Source organism: Bombina bombina, chromosome 4 (assembly GCF_027579735.1).
Source record: "Bombina bombina isolate aBomBom1 chromosome 4, aBomBom1.pri, whole genome shotgun sequence".
NCBI classification, from domain to species: Eukaryota; Metazoa; Chordata; class Amphibia; order Anura; family Bombinatoridae; genus Bombina; species Bombina bombina.
Window position 1 is genome coordinate 274631447 of NC_069502.1, and position 25768 is coordinate 274657214.

Consider the following 25768-nt stretch of genomic DNA (forward strand, 5'->3'; position numbering starts at 1 on the left):
TACAGTGACAAATTGACCTGATTTTACTCTATGTAACATATGAATGGATTGCAATTTGAAATAGGAAACTTTAAAAGACTGATACAATTTTCTGGATGACTCTGACCCCTTTGGAAAAATCTGATTACTTTGTGGTACTTGACTTATCTAAAAGACTAAAAAAACATAATTTATGTAAGAACTTACCTGATAAATTTATTTTTTTCATATTGGCAAGAGTCCATGAGCTAGTGACGTATGGGATATACAATCCTACCAGGAGGGGCAAAGTTTCCCAAACCTCCAAATGCCTATAAATACACCCCTCACCAAACCCACAATTCAGTTTAACGAATAGCCAAATAGTAGGGTGATAAAGAAAGGAGTAAAAAGCATCAACAAAGGAATTTGGAAATAATTGTGCTTTATACAACAAATCATAACCACCACAAAAAGGGTAGGCCTCATGGACTCTTGCCAATATGAAAGAAATGAATTTATCAGGTAAGTTCTTACATAAATTATGTTTTCTTTCATGTAATTGGCAAGAGTCCATGAGCTAGTGACGTATGGGATAGCAATACCCAAGATGTGGAACTCCACGCAAGAGTCACTAGAGAGGGAGGGATAAAATAAAAACAGCCATTTTTCGCTGAAAAAAATAATCCATAACCCAAAATATAAGTTAATTCTCATTAAATGAAAAGAAAAAACTTAAAACATAAGCAGAAGAATCAAACTGAAACAGCTGCCTGAAGAACTTTCCTACCAAAAACTGCTTCCGAAGAAGTGAAAACATCAAAACAGTAGAATTTAGTATATATATGCAAAGAAGACCAGGTTGCTGCTTTGCAAATCTGATCAACTGAAGCTTCATTCTTAAAAGTCCACAAAGTGGAGACTGATCTAGTAGAATGAGCTGTAATTCTTTGAGGCAGGGCTTGACCCAACCCCAAATAAGCTGAATGAATCAAAAGCTTTAACCATGAAGCCAAGGAAATGGCAGAAGCCTTCTGACCTTTCCTAGAACCAGAAAAGATAACAAATAGACTAGAAATCTTCCTGAAATCTTTAGTAGCTTCTTCATAATATTTCAAAGCTCTTACAACATCCAAAGAATGTAAGGATTTCTCCAAAGAATTCTTAGGACTAGGACACAAGGAAGGGACAACAATTTCTCTATTAATGTTGTTAGAATTCACAACCTAAGGTAAGAAATTAAATGAAGTCTGCAAAACCGCCTTATCCTGATGAAAAATCAGAAAAGGAGATTCACAAGAAAGAGCAGATAGCTCAGAAACTCTTCTAGCAGAAGAGATGGCCAAAAGGAACAACACTTTCCAAGAAAGTAGTTTAATGTCCAAAGGATGCATAGGCTCAAATGAAGGAGCCTGTAAAGCCTTCAAAACCAAATTAAGACTCCAAGGAGAAGAGATTGATTGACAGGCTTGATACAAACCAAAGCCTGTACAAAAACAGTGAATATCAGGAAGCTTAGCAATCTTTCTGTGAAATAAGACAGAAAGAGCAGAGATTTGTCCCTGCAAGGGACTTGCAGACAAACTCTTATCCAAACCATCTTGAAGAAACTGTAAAATTCTAGGAATTCTGAAAGCATGCCAAGCAAATTTATGAGAACACCACCATTAAAATAAGCCTTCCAAACTCGATAATAAATCTTTCTAGAAACAGATTTACGAGCCTGTAACATAGTATTAATCACTGAGTCAGAGAAACCTCTATGACTAAGCACTAGGGGTTCAATTTCCATACCTTCAAATTTAATGATTTGAAATCCTGATGGAAAAACGAACCTTGAAACAAAAGATCCAACCTTAATGGAAGAGGCCAAGGTTAGCAACTGGACATCCAAACAAGATCCACATACCAAAACCTGTGAGGCCATGCTGGAGCTACCAGCAATACAAACGACTATTCCATGATGATTTTGGAAGAACTAGAGGCTGGAAAATATAAGCAGGTTGGTAGCACCAAGGAAGTGTCAACACATCCACTGCTTCTGCCTGAAGATCCCTGGACCTGGACAGGTACCTGGGAAGTTTCTTGTTTAGATGAGAAGTCATCAGATCTATTTCTGAAAGACCCCACATCTGAACAAACTGAGAAAACACATCTGGATAGAGAGACCACTCCCCCGGATGTAAAGTCTGACGGCTGAGATAATCCGCTTCTCAATTGTCTACACCTTGGATATGTACCACAGAAATTAGACAAGAGCTGGATTCCACCCAAGAAAGTATTCAAGATACTTCTTGCATAGCTAGGGGACTGTGAGTCCCACCCTGATGAATGACATATGCCACAGCTGTGATATTGTCTTTCTGAAAGCAAATGAACGGTTCTCTCTTCAACAGAGGCCAAGCCTGAAGAACCCTGAAAATTGCACAGTGTTCAAAATATTGATTGGTAATCTCGCCTCTTGAGATTTCAAAACCCCTTGTGCTGTCAGATATCCCCAAACAGCTCCCCAACCTGAAAACTCGCATCTGTTGTGATCACAGTCCAGGTTGGACGAACCAAAGAGGCCCCTAGAACTATACAATGGTGATCTAACCACCAAGTCAGAGATAGTCGAACATTGGGATTTAAGGATATTAATTGTGATATCCTTGTATAATCCCTGCCCCATAGATTTAGCATACAAAGCTGGAGAGGTCTTGTATGAAAACGAGCACAGGGAATTGCGTCCGATGCTGCAGCCATGAGACCTAAAACATCCATGCACATAGCTACTGAAGGGAATAATAGAGACTTAAGGTTCCGACAAGCTGAAACCAATTTAAATTGTCTCTTGTCTGTTAGAGACAGAGTCATGGATACTGAATCTATCTGGAAACCTAAAAAGGTGACCCTTGTCTGAGGAATCGAGGATTTTTTTGGTAAATTGATCCTCCAACCATGTCTTTGAAGAAACAGTAGTTGATTTGTGTGAGATTCTGCAGAACGTAAAGACTGAGCAAGTACCAAGATATCATCCAAATAAGGAAACACAGCAACACCCCGCTCACTGATAACAGAGTAGGACACGAGAACCTTTGAAAAGATTCCTAGAGCTAGCGCTAGGCCAAAAAGAGCAACAAATTGGTAATGCTGGTCTAAAAAAAGAGAATCTCAGAAACTGATAGCAATCTGGATGAATCGGAATATGAAGATAAGTCAATTGTGGACATATAATGCCCTTGCTGAACTAAAGGCAGAATAGACTTTTTAGTAACGATTTTGAAAGTTGATACTCATACATATCGATTCAAAATTTTTAGATCCAAAACTGGTCTGAATTTTCTTTCTTTGGGACAATGAATTGATTTCAATAAAACCCCAGACCCTGTTCCTGAAACAGAACTGGCATGATTACCCCAGATAACTCCAGATTTGAAACACACCTCAGGAAAGCCTGAGCCTTTACTGGGTTCGCTGGAATGCGTGAGAAAAAAATCTTCTCACAGGCGGTCTTACTCTGAATCCTATTCTGTACCCCTGAGAGACAATATTCTGAATCCAATGATTTTGGACCGAATTGATCCAAACATCTTAGAAAAATCTTAATCTGCCTGCTACCATCTGAACTGTAATAAGGGCCACACCTTCATGCGAACTTGGGGGCTGGCTTTGATCTCTTAAATGGCTTGGATTTATTCCAATTTGAAGAAGGCTTCCAATTGGAAACAGATTCCTTGGGGAAGAATTTGATTTCTGTTCCTTATTTAAGAATGAAAACGGTTAGAAGCTTTAGATTTACCCTTAGATCTTTTCTTGAGGCAAAAAAACTCCATTCCCCCGAGGTGACAGTTGAAATTATTGAATCCAACTGTAAACCAAATAATTTATTACCTTGGAAGGAAAGAAATCGCAATCTGGACTTAGAAGTCATATCAGCATTCCAAGATTTAAGCCACAAAGCTCTTCTAGCTAAAATAGCTAAAGACATAGATTTAACATCAATTTTAATAATATCAAAAAAAGGCATCACAAATGAAATTATTAGCATGTTGAATCAAGTTAACAATGCTAGACAAATCATGATCCGATACTTACTGCGCTAAAGTTTCTCACCAAAAGGTTGAAGCAGATGCAACATCAGCCGAAGAAATTGCAGGCCTAAGAAAAAGACCTGAAAATAAATAAACTTTCCTTAGACAAGATACAAGTTTCCTATCTAATGGATCTTTAAAAGAAATATTATCTTCCATAGGAATAGTAGTACGTTTAGCAAGAGTAGAGATAGCCCCATCAACTTTGGGGATCTTTTCCCAAAACTCCAATCTAACTGCTGGCAAAGGATACAAATTTTAAAACCTTAAAGAAGGAATAAAAGAAGTACCATGCCTATTCTATTCATTAGAAATCATATCAGAAATAGCATCAGGAACTGAAAAAACCTCTGGAATAACCACAAGAGGTTTATAAAGAAAATTTAAACGTTTACTAGTTTTAATATCAAGAGGACTAGTCTCCTCAATATCCAATATAATTAACACTTCTTTAACAAAGAACAAATGTACTCCATTTAAAATAAATAAGTAGATTTGTCAGTGTCAATATCTGAGGAAGGATCTTCTGAATCAGATAGATGCTCATCAGAGGAGGATAATTCAGTATGTTGTCGGTCATTTGAAATTTCATCAACTTTATGAGAAGTTTTAAAAGACCTTTACATTTATTAGAAGGCAGAATGGCAGACAAAGCCTTCTGAATAGAATCAGCAATACATTCTTATAAATTCACAGGTATATCTAGTACATTAGATGTTAAAAGAACAGCAACAGGCAATGTACTATTACTGATGGACACATTCTCTGCATGTAAAAGTTTATCATGACAACTTATTACAAACCACAGCTGGAGATATAATCTCCACAAGATTACAACAAATGTACTTAGCTTTGCTAGAACTGGTATTAGTCAGCAGGATTCCAACAGTGATTTCTGAGACAGGATCAGATTGAGACATCTTGCAAGTGTAAGAGAAAAAAACAACATATAAAGCAAAATTCTCAATTTCCTTATATGGCAGTTTCAGGAATGGGACAAAAATGCAAACAGCATAGCCCTCTGATAGAGAAAAAAGGCAAGAGACATATAGGAATGGGGTTTAAAATAATGAAAATATTTGGCGCCAAGTATGACGCACAAACAGAGAAAAAATGACATACTCACGTCATTGAAGATGCAACCTTATGAAAGGACTGCCGGAAATGATGAATTTGCGTAATTGAGCGTAACTTCACTCCAAAAAAATCTCACGCCAAAAATGACGCAATATTGTTTGGCATTTTGCGCCCTCGCGAGCCTAATTCTGCCCGCAAATTTAAAATGACAGTCAATTGAAAAATGACTATACCCCAGGTAAGAAAAAATAAACATTTCCTAAAAAATGCATTTCCCAGATATGAAACCGACAGTCTGCAAAATTAAATATACTGAAACCTGAATCATGGCAAATATAAGTACAATACATATATTTAGAACTTTATATAAACACATAAAGTGCCAAACCATAGCTGAGAGTGTCTTAAGTAATGAAAACATACTTACCAAAAGACACCCATCCACATATAGCCAAACCAGTACTGAAACGGTTATCAGTAGAGGTAATGGAATATGAGAGTATATCGTCGATCTGAAAAGGGAGGTAGGAGATGAATCTCTACGACCGATAACAGAGAACCTATGAAATAGATCCCCATGAGGAAAACCATTGCATTCAATAGGTGATACTCCCTTCACATCCCTCTGACATTCACTGTACTCTGAGAGAAATCGGGCTTCAAAATGCTGAGAAGTGCATATTAACGTAGAAATCTTAGCACAAACTTACTTCACCACCTCCATAGGAGGCAAAGTTTGTAAAACTGAATTGTGGATGTAGTGAGGGGTGTATTTATAGGCATTTTGAGGTTTGGGAAACTTTGCCCCTCCTGGTAGGATTGTATATCCCATACGTCACTAGCTCATGGACTCTGAAAGAAAAGTAACTTTCAACAATTCCACTTGACCTAGTTTGGAAGAAAAAAAAAATAGAATACTTCTGGAAAGAGGTATTAAGGATAAGCAAGAAAATAATGAAAAAAGATAAAATATTTGACTTCTACTCGGTAATATTAAACTATTCTGTAAAAAAAAAAAAAAAAAGAGAAAGAAAAATCCTACAAACTGCTTGAATCAAATGTTAACTGTGCAAAAAAAAATTTTATCCTGAAGATGTGGAAAAAAGTACTCCTCCCGTTATCTCCTCCATTATCTCTACATGGATCAGAGAGGTGCATTATAATCAAGCCTTATAAGAATTTTATTACATGAAGAGAGGAAATTTGGAGTTCCATAAATCTATGGTAGATATATGAGTAACCAATATTATAAACTAAGTATCACAGGGCTCATATATTAATAAAAAAAAAAGGAAATTTATGCTTACCTGATAAATGTATTTCTTTTACGATATGACGAATCCACAGATTTCATCCTTACTTATGGGATATAGCCTCCTGGTCAGCAGGAGGAGGCAAAGAGCTCCACAGCAGCGCTATATAAATAGCTCCTCCCTTCCCCTCCAACCCAGTCATTCGACTGAAGTTAGGAAGAGAAAGGAAAAGCTAAGGAGCAGAGATGACTGAAGTAAAACAAAAATAAAAACATGTCTTAGAAAATGACAGGGTGGGCCGTGGACTCGTCATATTGTAAAAGAAATAAATTTATCAAGTAAGCATCAATTTTCTTTTCTTTTACAAGATATGACGAGTCCACGGATTTCATCCTTACTTATGGGATACAATACCAAAGCTATAGGACATGGATGAAAGGGAGGGACAAGACAGGAACCTAAATGGAAGGCACCATTGCTTGAAGAACCTTTCTCCAAAAAACAGCCCCGGACGAGGCAAAAGTATCAAACTTGTAAAATTTGGAAAAAGTGTGAAGAGACGACCAAGTTGCAGCCTTGCAAATCTGTTCAACAGAAGCATCATTTTTAAATGCCCATGAGGAAGCCACAGCCCTAGTGGAATGAGCCATAATTCGCTCTGGAGGCTGCTGTCCAGCAGTCTCATATGCAAGACGGATTATACTCCTCAGCCAAAAAGAAACAGAGGTAGCCGTAGCCTTCTGACCCCTACGTTTCCCAGAAAAAACAACAAACAAGGAAGATGTTTGACGAAAATCCTTAGTCGCCTGCAAGTAGAATTTCAAGGCATGGACTACGTACAAATTATGTAACAGACGCTCCTTCTTAGAAGAAGGGTTAGGACACAAGGAAGGAACAACAATTTCCTGATTAATATTTTTGTTAGAAACAACTTTAAGAAGAAATCCAGTTTTGGTACGCAACACTACCTTATCGGAATGAAATATAAGATAAGGAGAATCACATTGTAATGCAGATAGCTCAGAAACTCTGCGAGCAGAGGAAATAGCAACCAAAAATAAAACCTTCCAAGATAATAACTTGATATCTATGGAATGCAAAGGTTCAAAAGGAACCCCTTGAAGAACATTAAGAACTAAATTCAAACTCCAAGGAGGAGCAATTGGTCTAAACATAGGCCTGATTCTAGTCAGAGCCTGACAAAAGGATTGAACATCTGGAACATCTGCCAGACGCTTGTGTAGCAAAATAGACCAAGCAGAAATTTGTCCCTTTAAGGAACTTGCTGACAACCCTTTCTCCAAACCTTCTTGGAGAAAAGATAAAAACCTAGGAATCCTAACCTTACTCCAAGAGTAACCCTTGGATTTGCACCAATAATGATATTTAAGCCATATCTTATGGTAAATTTTTCTAGTAACAGGCTTGCGCGCCTGAATCAAGGTATCAATGACCGAGTCAGAAAACCCTCGCTTAGATAAAATCAAGCATTCAATCTCCAGGCAGTCAGCTGCAGAGAAATTAGATTCGGATGATGGAAGGGTCCCTGAATAAGAAGGTCCTGCCTCAATGGAAGCTTCCACGATGGCAGAGATGACATGTCCACCAGATCGGCATACCAAGTCCTGTAAGGCCACGCAGGAGCGATGAGAATCACTTATGCCCTCTCCTGTTTGACTCGAGCAATCACCCGAAGAAGTAGAGCAAATGGAGGAAAAACATAAGCTAGGTTGAACGACCAAGGCACTGCCAAGGCATCTATCAGTTCAGCCTGAGGATCCCTGGACCTGGATCCGTATCTCGGGAGCTTGGCATTCTGACGAGATGCCATAAGATCCAGCTCGGGTCTGCCGCATCTGAGAATCAGGGTGGCAAAGACCTCCAGATGGACTTCCCATTCCCCCGGATGAAACGTCTGTCTGCTAAAAAAATCCGCTTCCAAGTTGTCCACTCCTGGGATGTAGATTGCTGACAGATAACAAGAGTGAGCCTCTGCCCACCAAATTATCTTGGATACTTCTGTCATCTCTAAGAAACTCCTTGTTCCTCCCTGATATGATTGATGTAAGCCACAGTCATGATGTTGTCCGACTGAAATCTGATGAATCTGGCCGAAGCCAAATGAGGCCAAGCCTGAAGCGCATTGAATATTGCTCTCAACTCCAGAATATTGATCGGAAGTAAAGACTCCGACCGAGTCCACACACCCTGAGCCTTCAGGGAATTCCAGACTGCACCCCATCCTGGCGTCCGTTGTCACTATCACCCATGAGGGTCTGCGGAAGCACGTCCCTTGGGACAGATGATCCGGCGACAACCACCAAAGAAGAGAGTGCCTTGTCTCCTGATCCAGATCTATCTGAGGAGACAAATTTGCATAATCTCCATTCCACTGTCTGAGCATGCTCAGTTGTAGAGGTCTGAGATAAAAACGAGCAAACATAATGATGTCCATTGCCGCCACAATCAATCCAATTACCTTCATGCATTGAGCCACTGATGGCCAAGGATTGGACTGAAGGGATCGGCATGTATTCAGAATCTTTAACTTTCTGACTTCCGTCAAATAGATTTTCATGGATATAGAGTCTATTAGAGTTCCCAGGAAAGGAACCCTTGTCTGTGGAATTAGTGAACTAGATTCACCTTCCACCCGTGAATCCTTAGAAAGGATAGAACAATGTCGGTATGAGACTATGTCAGCTGAAAAGACAACGCCTGGATCAGAATGTCGTCCAGATAAGGCGCCACTGCAATGCCCCACGGCCTGAGAACCGCCAGCAGAGACCCTAGAACCTTTGTGAAGATTCTGGGTGCCGTGGCCAGCCCGAAGGGAAGAGCCAAAGACTGAAAATGTTTGTCCAGAAAGGCAAACATCAGGAACTGGTGATGATCTCTGTGGATAGGAATATGAAGATATGCATCCTTTAAGTCCACGGTAGTCATATATTGACCCTCCTGGATCAATGGAAGAATTGTCCGAATAGTCTCCATCTTGAAAGATGGAACTCTGAGAAACTTGTTAAGACTCTTGAGATCTAAAATGGGTCGGAACGTTCCTTCTTTTTTGGGAACCACAAAAAGATTTGAGTAAAACCCCTGCCCCTGTTCCTGTATTGGAACGAGACAAATTACTCCCATAGTGGAACGCCACCCTTTTTATCTGGTCTACAGACAATCGTGAAAGAAGAAACCTTCCCCTTGGTAAGGAATTTTTGAACTCCAACTGATACCCTTGAGACACGATTTCTAGTGTCCATGGATCCTGAACGTCTCTTATCCAAGCCTAGGCAAACAGAGAAAGTCTGCCCCCTACTAGATCAGGTCCTGGATCAGGGGCCATCCCTTCATGCTGTCTTGGGAGCAGCAGCGGGCTTCTTGGGTTGTTTACCCTTGTTCCAAGCCTGGCTGGGTCTCCAGGTGGGCTTGGCTTGCGAATAATTCCCTTCCTGTTTAGTGGAAGGGGGATTCCTTTGAAATTACGAAAGGAACGAAAATTACTCTGTCGTCCCCTTTGCTTAGATGTTTTGTCTTGCGGGAGCAGATGACCCTTACCTCCCGTGATATCAGAAATGATCTCCTTCAAGTCAGGCCCGAACAGGGTCTTTCCCTTGTAAGTAATAGCCAGGAGCTTAGATTTCGAGCACACATCCGCAGACCAAGATTTTAACCATAAGGCTCTTCTTGCTAAAATGGAAAATCTTGAATTCTTGGCCGCCAATTTGGTGATCTGAAAGGCGGCATCCGTAATAAAAGAATTAGCCAGCTTAAGGGCCTTAATTCTATCCTGTATTTCCTCTAAGGAAGTCTCAGCCCTAAAAGACTCTTCCAGAGTGTCAAACCAAAAAGCAGCCGCAGTCGTGACTGTTACAATGCAGGCCGTCGGTTGTAAGAGAAATCCCTGGTGAACATAAAGTTTCTTGAGAAGACCCTCTAATTTCTTATCCATGGGATCTTTGAAAGCACAGCTGTCCTCTCTAGGGAGAGTCGTACGCTTAGCCAGGGTAGAGATGGCTCCCTCCACCTTAGGAATCGACTGCCAAGAATCCTGAACGGCGTCAGCTATAGGATACATCTTCTTAAACATAGGGTAAGGGGAGAACGGGATACCCGGTCTTTCCCATTCCCTAGCAATAATTTCCGAAATTCTCTTAGGAACCGGAAAAATGTCAGAATATGAAGGAACCTCAAAATATCTGTCCATCTTACTCAATTTCTCTGGAGGGACCACAATAGAGTCACAGTCGTCCAGAGTCACCAAAACCTCCCGTAGTAACAGACGGAGGTGTTCAAGTTTAAATCTGAAAGACATTACTTCTGAATCTGTCTGGGGTAAGACACTCCCAGAGTCAGACAATTCCCCCTCAGACAGATTCTCCCCACCCCCCAATTTAGAGCCCTGGGAGGGTACCTCGGAGATTGCCATCAAAGTATCAGAAGTCGCAGGAAACATCTGGGTCTCTTTCCTGCTGCGTTTGCCTTGCAAAACTGGTAACTTAGATAAAACTTCTGAAAGAGTGGATGACATAACTGCAGCCATATCTTGCAGAGTAAATGAAGCAGACGCAGTGGAAGAACACGGCGTCGCTTGAGCGGGCGTTAAAGGCTGTGACCCTTGGGGAGAAAATTGCGACATACCCTGAATCTTATCAGTCTGAGAACATTCTTTAGATATATCTTTACTAAAAAAAATTCTCTTTACATTGTAAGGCTCTCTCAAAACATGAAGGACAAAGTGTAACAGGGGGTGCCACAATGGCATCTAAACACATGGGACATGTACTTTGCTCAATGTCATCCATGATAACAGGAAAAAAACAAAAGCAAGTTTGGTTGAGTCACAGAAAAAAATTATAAAAAATATAGTATTGTGTCTTTAACAACATCCCTCTGCGCTAACACCACCCGATAGGCAAATGGACAGAGAGAAGCTTCCTTGATTAATATTATCTACACTCCCTGTGTCATTAATGCTTTCTAAGTAACCCACTGGACAGAAAAAAGAACAGTCACCTCGCCGCAGCTCTGCTGCGGCTCCTACCTGCCTCCACGTGCTCGACACTACCACATCTCTTACGGCGCACCTAAGATCACTTGAAAGAAATCACAACAAGCAAACTTAGGGGCCGTGAGGAAACGCTGGCAGCCGGAACCTAATGGAGAAGTTACTGTGCGGAAAGCGCGCAAACATCAAGCCCCGCCCATCGTGGGAGTAAACATAACTTCCGTAAAAAATAAACAATGTACCAACATTTACCGAGTCTATCAAAAATATTTTTTTTTTCCAAACTCCGGTACTATTCCCAGCGTCAGCCATCAGGTCTCATTCCTTTGTATCTTAATAACTTGCATATTGAGAAGGGAAGCCTTTAAGCACATAGCCCCTGATAGGAAAAGGTAGGGTACAGTCAGGTCTGGGATATGCTGCAGAGCCCCAGAAATAAAAGACTGCACTTACCTCCATGCTGAGGAACAGCATGAAAACTCAGTGTCAAGAGGTCCACTCTTCCTCCTGAGGTCCTGTGAAGATAGAGGGGTCTTAGTTACATTTCTCTAAGACCAGCACATCAGAGCAGCACAATAATGGGAGGAGCAGCGAGGCTAAAACCCCACCAGTTCCCATAGCCAGGAGGCTATAACTTCAGAGGCTGCTCTCTAGTAAAATAGTACACATTGGCACCATTTAAAAATAAAAAAACTCTTGATTGAAGAATCTAAACTAAACACCTCACTTTACCTCTTCTTATCACTAACACAGGCAAAGAGAATGACTGGGTTGGGGGGAAGGGAGGAGCTATTTAGAAGGGAGGAGCTATTTATGCAGCTCTGCTGTGGAGCTCTTTGCCTCCTCCTGCTGACCAGGAGGCGATATCCCATAAGTAAGGATGAAATCCGTGGACTTGTCATATCTTGTAAAAGAAAAAGTAGGTGCCCCAGATATGAAAATTTACAAAATAAAATAAGTTAAATTATATGTAATAGTTGATTTTAAATTTCAAAGGAAAGAAGCTGATTGTTTAATTTCAGCAGCATACAAAAGTATTACTTGTATTTTTTACTTTTTTTTTATTTGAGTGTTTCTGTATTGTTTTGTTTCAAAAATTCCATTTGATCCAGTTTGGAAGAAAAAAAAAATCTCTGAAGCAGCGGTTTATTCCTAAACTGGTCCATTTTTACACACTAAGGACTAAGGAGAGTATCTCTGATCTGCATTTTTTTTTATCAACTTTATGTTTATAATATTTTTGTTTTATATGCAAAAGGTCTTTAAATACCTAGATTTATCATTAAATCAACCAATTTTGGTTAAAAGCTTTCTATTAAGATGTCATTTTGAATTAATAAAGTGGCAATGATTAATTGATATGTATTTTAACATAATCCTCACTATTATGAAACAGTCTCTGGAGAAGTATTCTACGTATCTACAATGTGCGTAAGACTATAAACTCACTGGATATGCTGCCAATTTTTAATAATTACAGAAGGAATCATGCAAATTAAGCAAGGTTTTGGGAAAGAACTAATAAATAAAGTGATGGATCAAAAGTAAACAATACAAAGTATGCATACATTTTTTTAATCAAAAGGTTTTGCACAATTAGATACTCAGATTTATAAGAAATAAATAATGTATGTTTTATATAATTGGAAAGAGGAGTAAACTATCACATATTATGGGCTAGATTATGAGCGGGGCACTATTTATCGCTCCTGAGCTAAATGAATGGGTCTTAATAATTTCATCAAAATCTACTTTTAACAGTAAACTGCATATATATATATATATTTAGGATAAACTACAAAACCATTACCTGGCATCTGAATCGCCAAAAGTTCACTGCTGAGGTTGGCATTAATCCCCAGTGCATGCCAAGGGTCAATCAATCCATTTGGAAAAATTATTCGGCTGCCCTGTATGTTAAAGCCACCATAATATTCATTGGTTTCTTGAATAGAGTCTGCAATAGCAGAGAAAGTTAATGCTGGTCCATATATATCGCTGCATTGTTGAACATAAAACCTATGGGAAAACAACAAAAAAAGGTTATCATATAATGTAAAAGTGCTGAAATTAAAAATTCTATTTAAACGGCTATTAAAATTTTTGGGTATAATATATGGCTGGATAGACAAATAAATATATATATATATATATATATATATATATATATATATATATATATATTTGTTCAACTGCTTAAATTCCTGGCCGGGAAAGAGAGAATATTACATCATAAAACAAAGTACAGACAGCAGAAGAGACAACTATTGAGTGGACTGCGTTGGAAGTGGCGAGATCATTCAGTATCTTCAGTGATATCCTAGAGTTTCTCTGGGCATGGATTTGTTTAATATTCATGGCATATTACCTTTAAATCTACATTATTTATGCTGTACATATATAGCTGTCAGTGCATCTGTATATGCTTTGCTGGCAATGCTAACCATTCCATGCTGCTTGATTTTATCCTGCCTGTTACTTATTACTAACATCACCCTCGCTAGCTAGATATATCTGCTTGGGCTTTATCTGAACTGTACATCTCCACTTAGCATATTATCTGCATTTTTTGGACCATATGTATTGAGACTGAATAAATGCCATAAGAGACTATGACCCAGATTACAAGTTTTGCGGTTTGGTGCGGTAAGGGTATACCGCTGAAAAATTGGCGTGGAATGACAGGTCTCCCGTATTACAAGTCACGACGGCATAGCTATGCCGCAAGCGTCTTAGCCTGTAACGCAACTCTTCATTCCGCATTTAAGCAGAAACAACCCCTCACACCATCGGTGAATGATTATTTTAAGTCTCTAGAGGCAAAGGCTTCGTTAAAGACCGCCATAGAAGATGCTGAACACACACTTGCATATTCTTCATCTGACTCAGAAGCAGACTCAATGGCAGACACCATCACAGTTCCAAAAGCCCTGTTTGAGAAAGACTTTGGTACACTGATAGCCCAAGTTAAACAATGTATTAAAGAGGAAATCAGTGATCTAAAAAAAGAGATCTCTGAGATGGGCCACAGGGTGGAGACGATCGAGGGCACTCAGGAGACACAGACCGCGGCCATCACAGAGCTACACACTGTTATCTACAAACAAAACAGCACTATACAGGAACTTGAAGATAAAATAGATGATGTGGAGAATAGGGACAGGCATCATAATATCAGGGTGCGGGGTATCCCTGAAACCATCCCCACAACAGACCTAGCACAGTACTTGCCGGACCTCTTTGGTGCACTCAAGAAGGAAGAAACCCCATCAAAGGTGGAAATAGACAGAGCTCACAGAGCTCTACGTTCCAAGCCGCAAGACAACCAACCACCCAGAGACGTTATAGTCAGAATCACTAGTTATCAAGCTAAAGAAGAGATCTGCAAATATTTGCTGACCTTTATCAAAGAACACTAGCCAAACACAAAGAAATGAAACCTCTTACCATACTTCTGCAAAAGAAAAATATACCTTACAGATGGGGCTTCCCTTTTCACCTAATCATAGTCTGGAAAGGGGGGCGCTTGACGTGCTCTTCTCCCAGAGACATGCTTGACATCTGCAAAGTTCTCAACATCTCCACTCTGGAGATTGCAGACATACAAACATGCATCACAAGCTTAGCAGAAGGCGGCAAGCGACAGCCACTTCCACAACGAAGAGAGTGGCAACAGGTGCGGCAGAGGAAAACACGCCATCAGCTATCTGCGGCTCAAGCTCAATTATCCGACAAAGGATGATTTCAGGTTCAGAGATATTAGATTTGGTCCAACATTTGAGAGTTAAGCTCCCAAAGGTTTATTTTCATAAATCCTCTATTATAAAAGTATGAAATAGTTCTATACTAGTTGGGAGAATATTTCTCCTTTATTGTGAAATGTTAATCTATGCTCATTTAGTCTATAGAAAATGTGTTTTTTATATAATGTTTGTCTTTGAATTATTTACTTTTTTCTTCAAGTACTCGCCCTATTGTAAAAGGGAGGTTTTCTGGCTGTTGGGTGTTCTAAGATTTAAGTACTTACACGCAGGTACCTCATGAATAGTAAGAACCGACAATATATAATCATTCTCACATAAAATTCAAAAGTTTTAAATTGTCCCAACAAACGAAGGCTAGCTATTGCAGATTTACAAAAAAGGGGGGGGGGGGGCAAATCCTCATGCTACAAGAGACTCATTTCAAAATAAATCATATCCCCAAGTTCTTCTCCTTGCATTATCCCCTTCATTTTCACAGTACAAACCCATCTAAAAAAATGAACGGAGTAAGTATCCTAATTCACAAATCCATCTCCTTTAAGCAGACACATACGGATTGTGATAAGGAGGGTAGATATTTATGTGTATCAGGTCTCCTATTCGGAAAGCCAGTCACCCTGGTAAATTTATATGCACCCAATAAAAGGCAGGATAGCCTTATTAAATCAGTTACGAACTCGCTTATCACTTCCTCTAAGGGCTCCTTAATTGTAGCAGGCGATCTGAATATACAGCTAGATCCCACTATAGATTGTACCAACCCGAATATAAGAATTCAGACCCCCAATCTTTAGAGAATTTGGGATAATCTTCAGTTATTGGGCCTGCATGATACATGGAGATTTGTCAACCCACAGAAGAAGAATTTTACATTCTTCTCCCATCCAAATCGAAGCTACTCAAGATTATATTATATTTTGGTGGATCACATAGTTCTTTCACATGTTAAAAACTCAGAGATAAAACATACCTCTTGGTCTGATCATTCGTTAGTTTCATGCAGGATTGCTTGGTCATCTACCCCACTTAATGCATTTCAATGGAGATTGGACGAGTCAATACTTTTAGATAAAAACCAGGTTAAAGAATTTGCCAAGCATATTAAATTTTACTTCGCCTCCAATGATTCCCCTGATATCAATGTGACTACCCTATGGGAAGCCCACACGTGCATCATTAGAGGGGAGTTCATGAAGGCCAAAGCTCAAATTGCTAAAAATAAGAGGGAGGAATATATTGCTCTGGCGGCGGAGTTATCTAATCTAGACCGTTTACACAAACGCACACCAGGTGATACTGATCTTCTTGAGAAGCTTAAAAACAAGAGAACAAATGAACAAAACCCTACAAATAAATTCACAAAAGCAGATGTTACACTTTCAACAGACTTTCTATAGGGAAGGTAACAAATCAGGGAAGTTTTTGGCTAGGGCATTAAATAAACAACAACAAAAAACATATGTACATTCGATAAGAGCAGCTCAGGGTAAACATCTTGAAGATTCATGTAGAATAGCAGAGGAATTTAAACTCTTTTATCATAAACTATACAACCAATTCCCAGGCAGACTTGAGAAATCACACCTCCAGAGTTGCCAACAATATTTAAAAGATATCAAAGTTCCCCAGTTACAGCCAGAACAACATATAATGCTTTAACAACCCATTAGCTCCGAGGAAGTGTTAGAAGCAATTAAAAGTCTAAAACCGAATAAGGCCCCTGGTTTGGACGGATTCTCGGGACTTCACTATAAAATCTTTCATATATACCTGACCTCCCTGTTTAATACGATTTCAGAGACTGTCCCCTTCCCTGACTCTATGCTCCAAGCTAACATATCAGTACTGGCCAAACTGGGTAAATCCGCAGAGATCCCTGCCAACTTCAGACCGATCTCCTTATTAAATGCCAACTTAAAATTATATGCAAAAATTCTGGCTAACAGGTTAAACAACTTACTCCCTAATCTAATCCATCAAGACCAGGTGGGGTTTGTCCCATTCAGGGAAGCAAAAGACAATTCAGTCAAAATACTGAACCTCCTGGAATACATTAACATGACGAAAACCCCAGCTATTTTCCTATCGACTGAAGCGGAAAAAGCTTTCTACCGACTTGACTGGACAGATCTATACTACACATTAATACATTTTAATTTCCCAATCCCATTTGTTAAAAAAATACTCGCTTTATATACCAATCCGACAGCCCAAGTGAAGGTGAATGAGTTGTTCGAAATTCGAAACGGTACAAGACAGGGGTGCCCCCTTTCTCCCTTGCTTTTCATACTAACACTGGAACCCCTGGCAATTAAAATAAGAGCAAATGAATTAATAGAATTAGGTGATAGACAACATAAATTAGCTATCTATGCTGATGACATTAACCAATCCCCCAACCTCGCTGCAACAGGTTTTTAAGGAACTTTCCCAATTTGGGAAAGTCTCAAATTTCTCAGTCAACATGAACAAATCGGAATATTTACCCATTAATCTGTCACAGGATGCTTTAAAAGACATCAAAGCACAATGTTCCTTGAAGCTTCAAACTAAATATTTAAAATACCTAGGTATACATATTACATCAGATAAAATGGAATTATGTAAACTTAATTATAGTCAATTAATCACAGAATTTCATTCACAGCCTCCTGGCTTACAAAAAACATATCCTGGTCAGGTAGAATCCAAGCAGCTAAAATGATACTACTCCCTAAAAGCACTTTATATATTACAGACAGTCCCCATCCCAAAGATATCAAAAGAATTAGACACACTACAGAGAATAATAAACAAATATATTTGGCGTTGCAGACCACCACAAATAAGCAAAACTACAATGTATAAACTCCCTATAAATGGGGGGCTTAGGAGTCCCACACCTCCGTTCCTACAAACTAGCAATCTCCCTGCAAAAGAATCACAGAGTGGTGTAGATATAACAAACTTAACCTTAAGGGTTGGATTCAGACAGAAATATCACTAGCTAAGACAGCACATTTGGGTTCGGTATGTTGGAATACCACAGCTCTTAACACCCATTAATTTCCCTATCTTCCATTTCCAAAGAAACTTGGAATGATTGGAGGTTCATCATTAAATTATATAATAAATTATCTACCAAATATTCACCACTCACTACATTGTTACACAATGATGAATTTCCGCCGGGTAAAAAATTAGCACGTCACCGCTCCTAATTTAATGGACTGTATACCTATTAGTGTATTAACAGATAATAATACGGTAAAAAGGAAACATCAAGTAGATCAGTTAAATCTGCCATTCCTAACATCTTGGTTTTAATTTCACCAGATGAGACATTATATCCTCTCACACAGATCCAAAAAGGATTTCATACGCCCTTTGACACTGTTTGAACAGATATGCTTGTCCATGGATAGCCCAAAAAAGTTAATATCCACCCTGTACAAGTTAGTTTTGGAAAACGTCTTTTCAGATTTACCTACATACACTAGGGGATGGGATAGGGAATTAAACACAAACACAACTTTTAAAGATTGGTCCATTAGATTTAGAAATCTATCACGATCAGCCCACTCGGCACATGCCAAGGAAACGAACATCAAGATTATGATGAGGTGGTATATGACTCCAGCAAAAATAAAACATGTGTACAAAAAGTCGTCTGGCAGATGCTGGAGAGGTTGCGAACAGGAAGGACACATGGAACATATTTGGTGGGGTTGTAAACACATCCGAAAATTTTGGAAACAGGTTTTTAAGAACATTAACATCATCCTACAAACGCAATTGACACCTACTTTAGAAATAATACTACTGAATCAACCCCCACAGATAGGATGTAAACTGAGGAGAACCTAGACACTGGAAATCTTTAGAGATTCCTTCAATTGCTGAGTGGAGGGATCAAGTTAATAAAAACTTAATGTTAGAAAGATTCTATTACTTCAAGTTGGGTCAGTTAACTTTTTACCATGATATGCAATTCTTGTGGGAATCCTTCATATATAGCAATGGCTAATCACACATAACTAACACTTACTTATAAAGCCATGTTGGTTAAATGCTGTAAGTAAAGAATATTAGTTTTGAGAAATGACACACCAGCCAGTCCGGTCAGTTTGAAGAATTTTAAAATACAGAGTACATTGGAAGTTTTTGTTTTCTTTTAAGTTTTTGATTTTTGTTAGTATATGTCATATTGTTCACTAATTTGTATTTTGATATATTCATGATGTGATGTATTCAGATGAAACTCACAACTGTTTATTGTTGGGGCTTAACGGGTCTACGGGAAAAGGTAGGTGTCAGAAACTATCATATTCCGGTCCTAATCAGATACATGCTGGAAATAGTTAATGTTTATTGTTCTATTTGCAATCCTCTTCAATCTAGTAAATTGCCAATAGTGCAACATTGATGAAAAGACTTTACACAACTTGGAATAGTAAAGAACTTCCAGAAGTAGTTATCTCCCGGGACTGATTGAGCCCTGAAATGCTAAATTCTGTTTATTTTCATGTATTGTATGGTCTATATTTTTGTTAGAATTTGCAAAAATTAAATAAAAACAAATTATAAAAAAAAATGCTTGCATTATGGTCTATACCGCAATGATCTGAGACCAGTAGCTATGGATTTTGCAAAACAAAAATTAACCCCTAAACCGATGGCCCCCTACATCGCTATTACTATAATAAACCTATTAACCCCCTAAACTGCCGGCCCCTACATTGCTAATACTAAACTAAATCTATTAACTTCTAAATCGCCGCCCCCCTACATTGCAAATCATTAAATTAAACTATTAACCCCTAAACCTAACACCCTCTAACTTTAAATTAAATGTACAAAATAACTATCTTAAAATAAATAAAAACTTACCTGTGAAATAAAAAAAACTAAGATTAAACTATAAATAAACCTAAAATAACTATCTTAAGAAAAGAAAATACAAATAAAAAAAACCTAAAATTACAAAATTAAAATAACCTAACGAAAAAAAAAAATCTACATTACCAAAAAAACAAACACTGAAATTAAAAAAATTATAAAACGCTAGGATTACAAAAAATAAACGAAATCATCCAAAATAATACAAATTATACCTAATCTAATAGCCCTGTAAAAACAAAAAAGCCCCCTAAAATAAAAACACCCCCTAATCTAACTACCAATAGCCCTTAAAAGGGCCTTTTGTATAGCACTGCCCTAAGTTAAACAGCTCTTTTACATTAATAAATTACTTAATTAATTAAGTCCCCCCTAACAGTAACCCCCCCAAAAAAATAAACTACCCATTTGTATGAGCATTGCCCTTAAAAGGGCATTCAGCTCTTTTACTGCCCATTAAAATCTAAAAAAAAAAAAATCCACCCAAATTTTTTTAAAAAACCTAACACTAACCCCAAGAATTTACTCACAGTTCCTGAAGTCCGGACATTCATCTTCATCCAGTGGGTGAAAAGTCTTCATCCAGGCACCGACATCTTCATCCATTGCAGGGGCATCTTCTATCTTCATCCCAGTAGCTCGCGGAGAGGAGCTGTACAGGACCGGCAGCGACATCCAGCATGGAACGTCCTCTTCATGCGATTGAGTGCCTCACACTGAGGCTTTAATGTCAGGTCCCCTTTTATATTGGGGTACCGTTGCATTTCTATTGGTTGAAAAATTCAAATCAGCCAATAGGCTAAGAGTTGCTTAAATCCTATTGGCTGTTCAAATCAGTCAATAGGATTTAAGCAGCCTCATCCTATTGACTGATCTAAATTTAATTTAAAGTTAGGGGGGTGTTAGGTTTAGGGGTTAATAGTTTAATTTAGTGATATGCAATGTGGGGGGGCTGGTGGTTTAGGGGTTAATAGGTTTATTTAGTGTAAGCGATGTGGGGGCGGTGGTTTAGGGGTTAAACGGTTTATTTAGGTTTTAGTGATGAGGGGTTGGCGGTTTAGGGGTTAATCACTTTATTTAGTGTCAGCGATGTTGGGGGACGGTGGATTAGGGGTATTTAGACTAGGGGTTTATGATAGGGTGTTTTAACGTAACTTTCTTTTCCCCATAGACATCAATAGGGATTGCATTAAGGCGATCGCCATTCCGCGATCGCATGTGTTAGTTTTTTTTCAAACACTTTCTCTCCATTGATGTCTATGGGGGGAAAACATTCACAAGCACGTAAAGTCAGGCCTTGGGTTTTGTGCGGTAGGGAGCTTAACGCACCATACCACACAACAAAAGATTTTTCAGTAACTTGTAATTGCAGCGCTATGGAGAGTGCGATACCACTAATTTTTTTTGTATTATTTACGCACCCGGTTTAGCACACAACTAGTAATATGGATCTATTTGCTGGATTAATCTGCTGCTGCGACATTGCAATAAGGTGTTCAAGAGTGTTTTTTTCAACTAACACCTTTTTTATATTTTTCTAGTGGCCATTAGTTATTTGTTATAGTATTAAGGTGGAAGTTGTGGGTTTATTAATATAACTTATATTGTATACCATTTTTGTAATAAAGATTTTTTTTTTTTTATCACTGATTATTGAACAGTGATGTTTCTCCAATTGTTCTCATCTCATTGGGGACTGTGCCTATTGTATTTTTTGTAATCTATGGGAGGTTACTGGCTAGGGTACTTTAAAATTATTTTTTTAGTATCATAATTCTACAGTACCCCTGTGCACCCCTGGACATGATTGATATTTTTTTTATTTATCCAGGGCCCCCTATGGACTATAATGTGATATATAGAGCTGGTGAATGGAAAATATTTTTTGTGATATATATATATATTATAATATTCACCTATAGAAGAAATGTGCAACTCAAATTCATCAACCAATGAAAGGCATTATTTTTTTTATCAAAAAACAAGAAATCCCATATAACAAGGGAAACACTATCCATACCTTTTCATGTCATTACCCTTAAAAAAAGGCAGATGAAAACAAGAAAAGAGTAAAAATAACAGAGAGAACAAATAGAAATACAAAAAATAAAAACGTCCATGTCTTCAGTAGTAACAAATACAAAATGTATTCTTAACTGATAAATCCATTTCTTTCTTGGTAGTGAGAGTCTAGGATCCTTAATCTTGGGAATTACATCACCTGGAGGAGGCAAAGACACCCTGCCAGAGCTTTACATTTATCCCTCTTACTTCACACTTCTCTCGCAGTAGTATTTATAGCCAAGTAAAGAAGAAAATAACACAGACAGTATGGTAAAGAGGTGCAAACTAGCCCTGCTGCCACCATAAATATACTTTTTTTTTAATCAATCGGTTCATGCACTCTCACTATTAAGAAAGAAATGAATTTATCATCAAGTAAGAATACATTTTGTTTTCTTTCTAATGGTAGTGAGAGTCCATGATCCTTACTCTTGAGAACCAAAAGCCAAGCTGTGGAGTCTACAAAAAATAAAGAATGGAAAAACAAAAAAGGTAAGGCAGCCACCACCACCTGAAGAACCTTCTTGCCAAATGCCGTCTGCGCGGAGGCTAATGTATCAAAGTTATAGGACTTCGAAAAAGGTATAAAGAGAAGTAGTTGCAGCATTCTTGAATGCCCAGGAAGTAGAATCGTAACAAGTGGAATAAACAGCAATTCTGACTGGTGGATCTTTACCAGCTTCCAAGTAAGCTTTGTGAATCATACCCTTCAACGTTTGCCCTTAAATAACACAGACAGACTAGAAAACTGATGAAAAAGTAGAATTCCAATGCCCAAACAACATCCAGATTATGCAACAATCTCTTCTTTGGAGATTTTGAGTTAGGACACAAAGGGGGGACAACTTTCTCCTTATTAATATTTTCAGCAGAAACCACCTTAGGAAGAAAACCAGATTTCTTGATGGAATACTAAATAAGGAAACTTCCAAGAAAGAGCCGAAAATTCTGACACTCTAAATGTCGAAGAAATAGCTAAAAGGAAAAGTACCTTCTAGGAAAGCAACTTTATATCCAGATTATGCATAGGTTCAAAAGCAGGGTGCTGTAAAACCCTCAAGACCAGATTTAAACTCCACAGGGTAGCAGATGACTGTTACCGGATGTATTCTGCTCAGAGCCTGAACGAAAGACTGAATATAAGATAAATGAGCTAAATTTCTGTATAACAGAAGGAACTAGCTGCAAGTCACTTCCAGCAGAAACTTAAAAATCTGTGGAGTCCGTACAGAATGCCAGGAATAACCCTGTTGAGAAAAGCAAAGAGATAAACTTTCCAAACCTTGTGGTAAATTGAGAATCAAACTGTGGTACATACAGAATTGAAAAGAGATACATCTCACTTCTTAATAGATAATACATTCAAAATTAATGCAAAGGTTCAAACAAAGGGTAGAGTGAGCCGCTCATCAACAGTTACATGGATTTTAAATCATATAGGTTTACGGATGAGGTGCTGAGGGCACATTGTCAGTGTGTGAGATGAGCTAACTGTTGGTTTATGTGACTCATTTGCTACCCACATGTATATTAATAGTCTGTCCTTTAGGATAATATAAGGGCCTAATGTCATATCATAAGTCATGAGATGTCATCTAATGTTTCAGGCGGGTTTGTGATGTTTATAATGTTTATAAGTCCAGGGTGCAAGTGCTACGCACTGCTAGGTTAGTGGGAAGGATTAAAAGGGAGTTTCATATTGTGAGGGGGGGGTAGGGATCAGGTCGGGAGGGATCGCACAGGGACAAGGGTATGTGGGGCTTACACAAGGAGGTCAGCAGGACTGAGTGGGTTGAGGTAATTGGAGACTCATAGCAATTAATGTGGTCTATACTGCCAGTAAGAGTCCCAAGGTTAGGTAGAAGGTGTCGCTTTGCTGTTTAGTCCTAAAAATATTTTCTTTCATGGTTTTAATATATCTAACAACATTCAGAACCCCCTGCCATTTTGGTGGTAAACCTTTTTTACAATTCCTTGTTATCAGGAGTTTGGAGGAGATCAGTATTTATATGAGTAGGTATTGGCTGTGTCTGGGAAGCTTGTTAATGTCATGGTGAAGGAGGGCCATACTAGGGTGGGTGATATCCAGGAGACCCAGGTTAGTAGAGGGATCTGGTCTTCATCCAGAAGGATTTCAAGTGTGGGCAGTCCCACCATGTGTATAGGGTCGCCTCTCTCTCTGCATCCCCTCCAGCACGTTGGACAGGTTGGATAAAACTTTTGTAATTTAGTGGGAACTAGATGGTCAGTAATTTATAGTACAACTCATACATGTTACACAGTGTATGGTGGACCTGGTCGCAGTTATAGCTTGAATCCATTGTTGAAGGGTGTACGCCCGCCTCTACTCCAACTCCCATGCAGTTATGCGTGTCATTTTTAGGGTGAGGGTGTCATGTAGGAGGAGTAGGTAGTGTATTGAAAGTGGTTTAAAGAGTTGGCCAGAGGTCCACCTAGACTTCCAAGGAGTTATTTTGTGGGTCTGCCTTGAGAAAGCCCCAAGCCCGCAGCATAGATCTCAATCTGAATGTGTCAAAGTGGAGTTTGGGGGGGAATTGTCATAAGGTCCAATAAATCAGTGCGGTTACTGGGATGGTTATCAATATAGAAATCCCCGATCGTTTGCAGTCCCCCCCCCCCCCCCAAATGTTGATGTGGGGGTTGGGAAGACCTTGCAATAGTCCCATGACAGAGTGGATTGTGGATGGCACTGTTTCACAATTGAGTTTGGGATAGCAGGTTGGTTGTGGCTATGTGGAGGGGTCCATAGTAGGTCATTAAGATCTACGTAGGCCGGTAGTGAGGCCTGTTCTAGTTCTCGCCACCTAGTAGGAGGCAGGTTAGGTCCCCAAGTATGACATGGGATAGCATGGTTGCATCGTGATAGATTTGGACGTTTGGGAGATCAATGCCACCCTGGTCTATAGGAGCCTGGAGAATATGCACATTCCAGACATAGTTGGTGAATAGTGTCTGGAATTTAAGTAGTATAGAGGTCGGGACTGGGAGTGGCAGGCATCTAAATAGGTAAGTACATTTTGGCAAGATCATCATTTTCACTGCTGCTACCATACCTAACCACAAGACCTTGTCATATCTCTTAGATTTTAGTAGATCAATGTTTTTCAATAGGGGTTCATAGTTGTCTCTAAGGACTATGGTTTTGTCATGAGATATAAAAACTCCCAGATGGCGAACGCCTCTCAAGGACCACTTAAAGGAGTAGGTCTGTTGGAGTTTCTGAAGTTCTCCAGGGGAGATGCCAACGGAGAAGGCTTCTGTCTTAGCTACGTTGATCTGGTAGTAAGAGAGCAAGCCAAAATGACTCAGGAGGGCAAAGAGAGGGGGGCAGGGAAGTGGAGGGGTCTGAAAGGAACACTGTCAGGTCATCTGCAAATAGGGCTAACTTTGGTTCTGTATCATGTATAAGTAACCCTTGAATGTCTCGTGATCTCCTTATGGAGTGGTAAATGTTTTTTTTGTAACAAGCTTACGGGCCTGAATCAGAGAATCAATTACAGAATCATAAAAACCTCTCTGAGAAAGTATCAACTGTTCAATCTCCACACATTTAAGTTGAGAAACTGAAGGTTTTGATAAAAGAATGAACCTTGAGACAGAAGATTGGATCTCAGAGGTAGTTTCCAAGGGGGCGCTCTGGACATCTTTATCTGATCTGTCCTACCAGGCCAAGCC

The 25768-nt window shown here is 39.0% G+C and overlaps 1 protein-coding gene across 1 annotated transcript in view; it reads right to left on the reverse strand.

Moving 5' to 3' along the window:
• Nucleotides 1-25768, reverse strand: part of LOC128656199 (putative serine protease K12H4.7) — a 655842-nt gene that overhangs the window by 14155 nt on the left and 615919 nt on the right. The window contains 1 exon segment of the mRNA XM_053709971.1: nt 13177-13385. Within this exon segment, the coding sequence (XP_053565946.1) occupies nt 13177-13385 (209 nt within the window).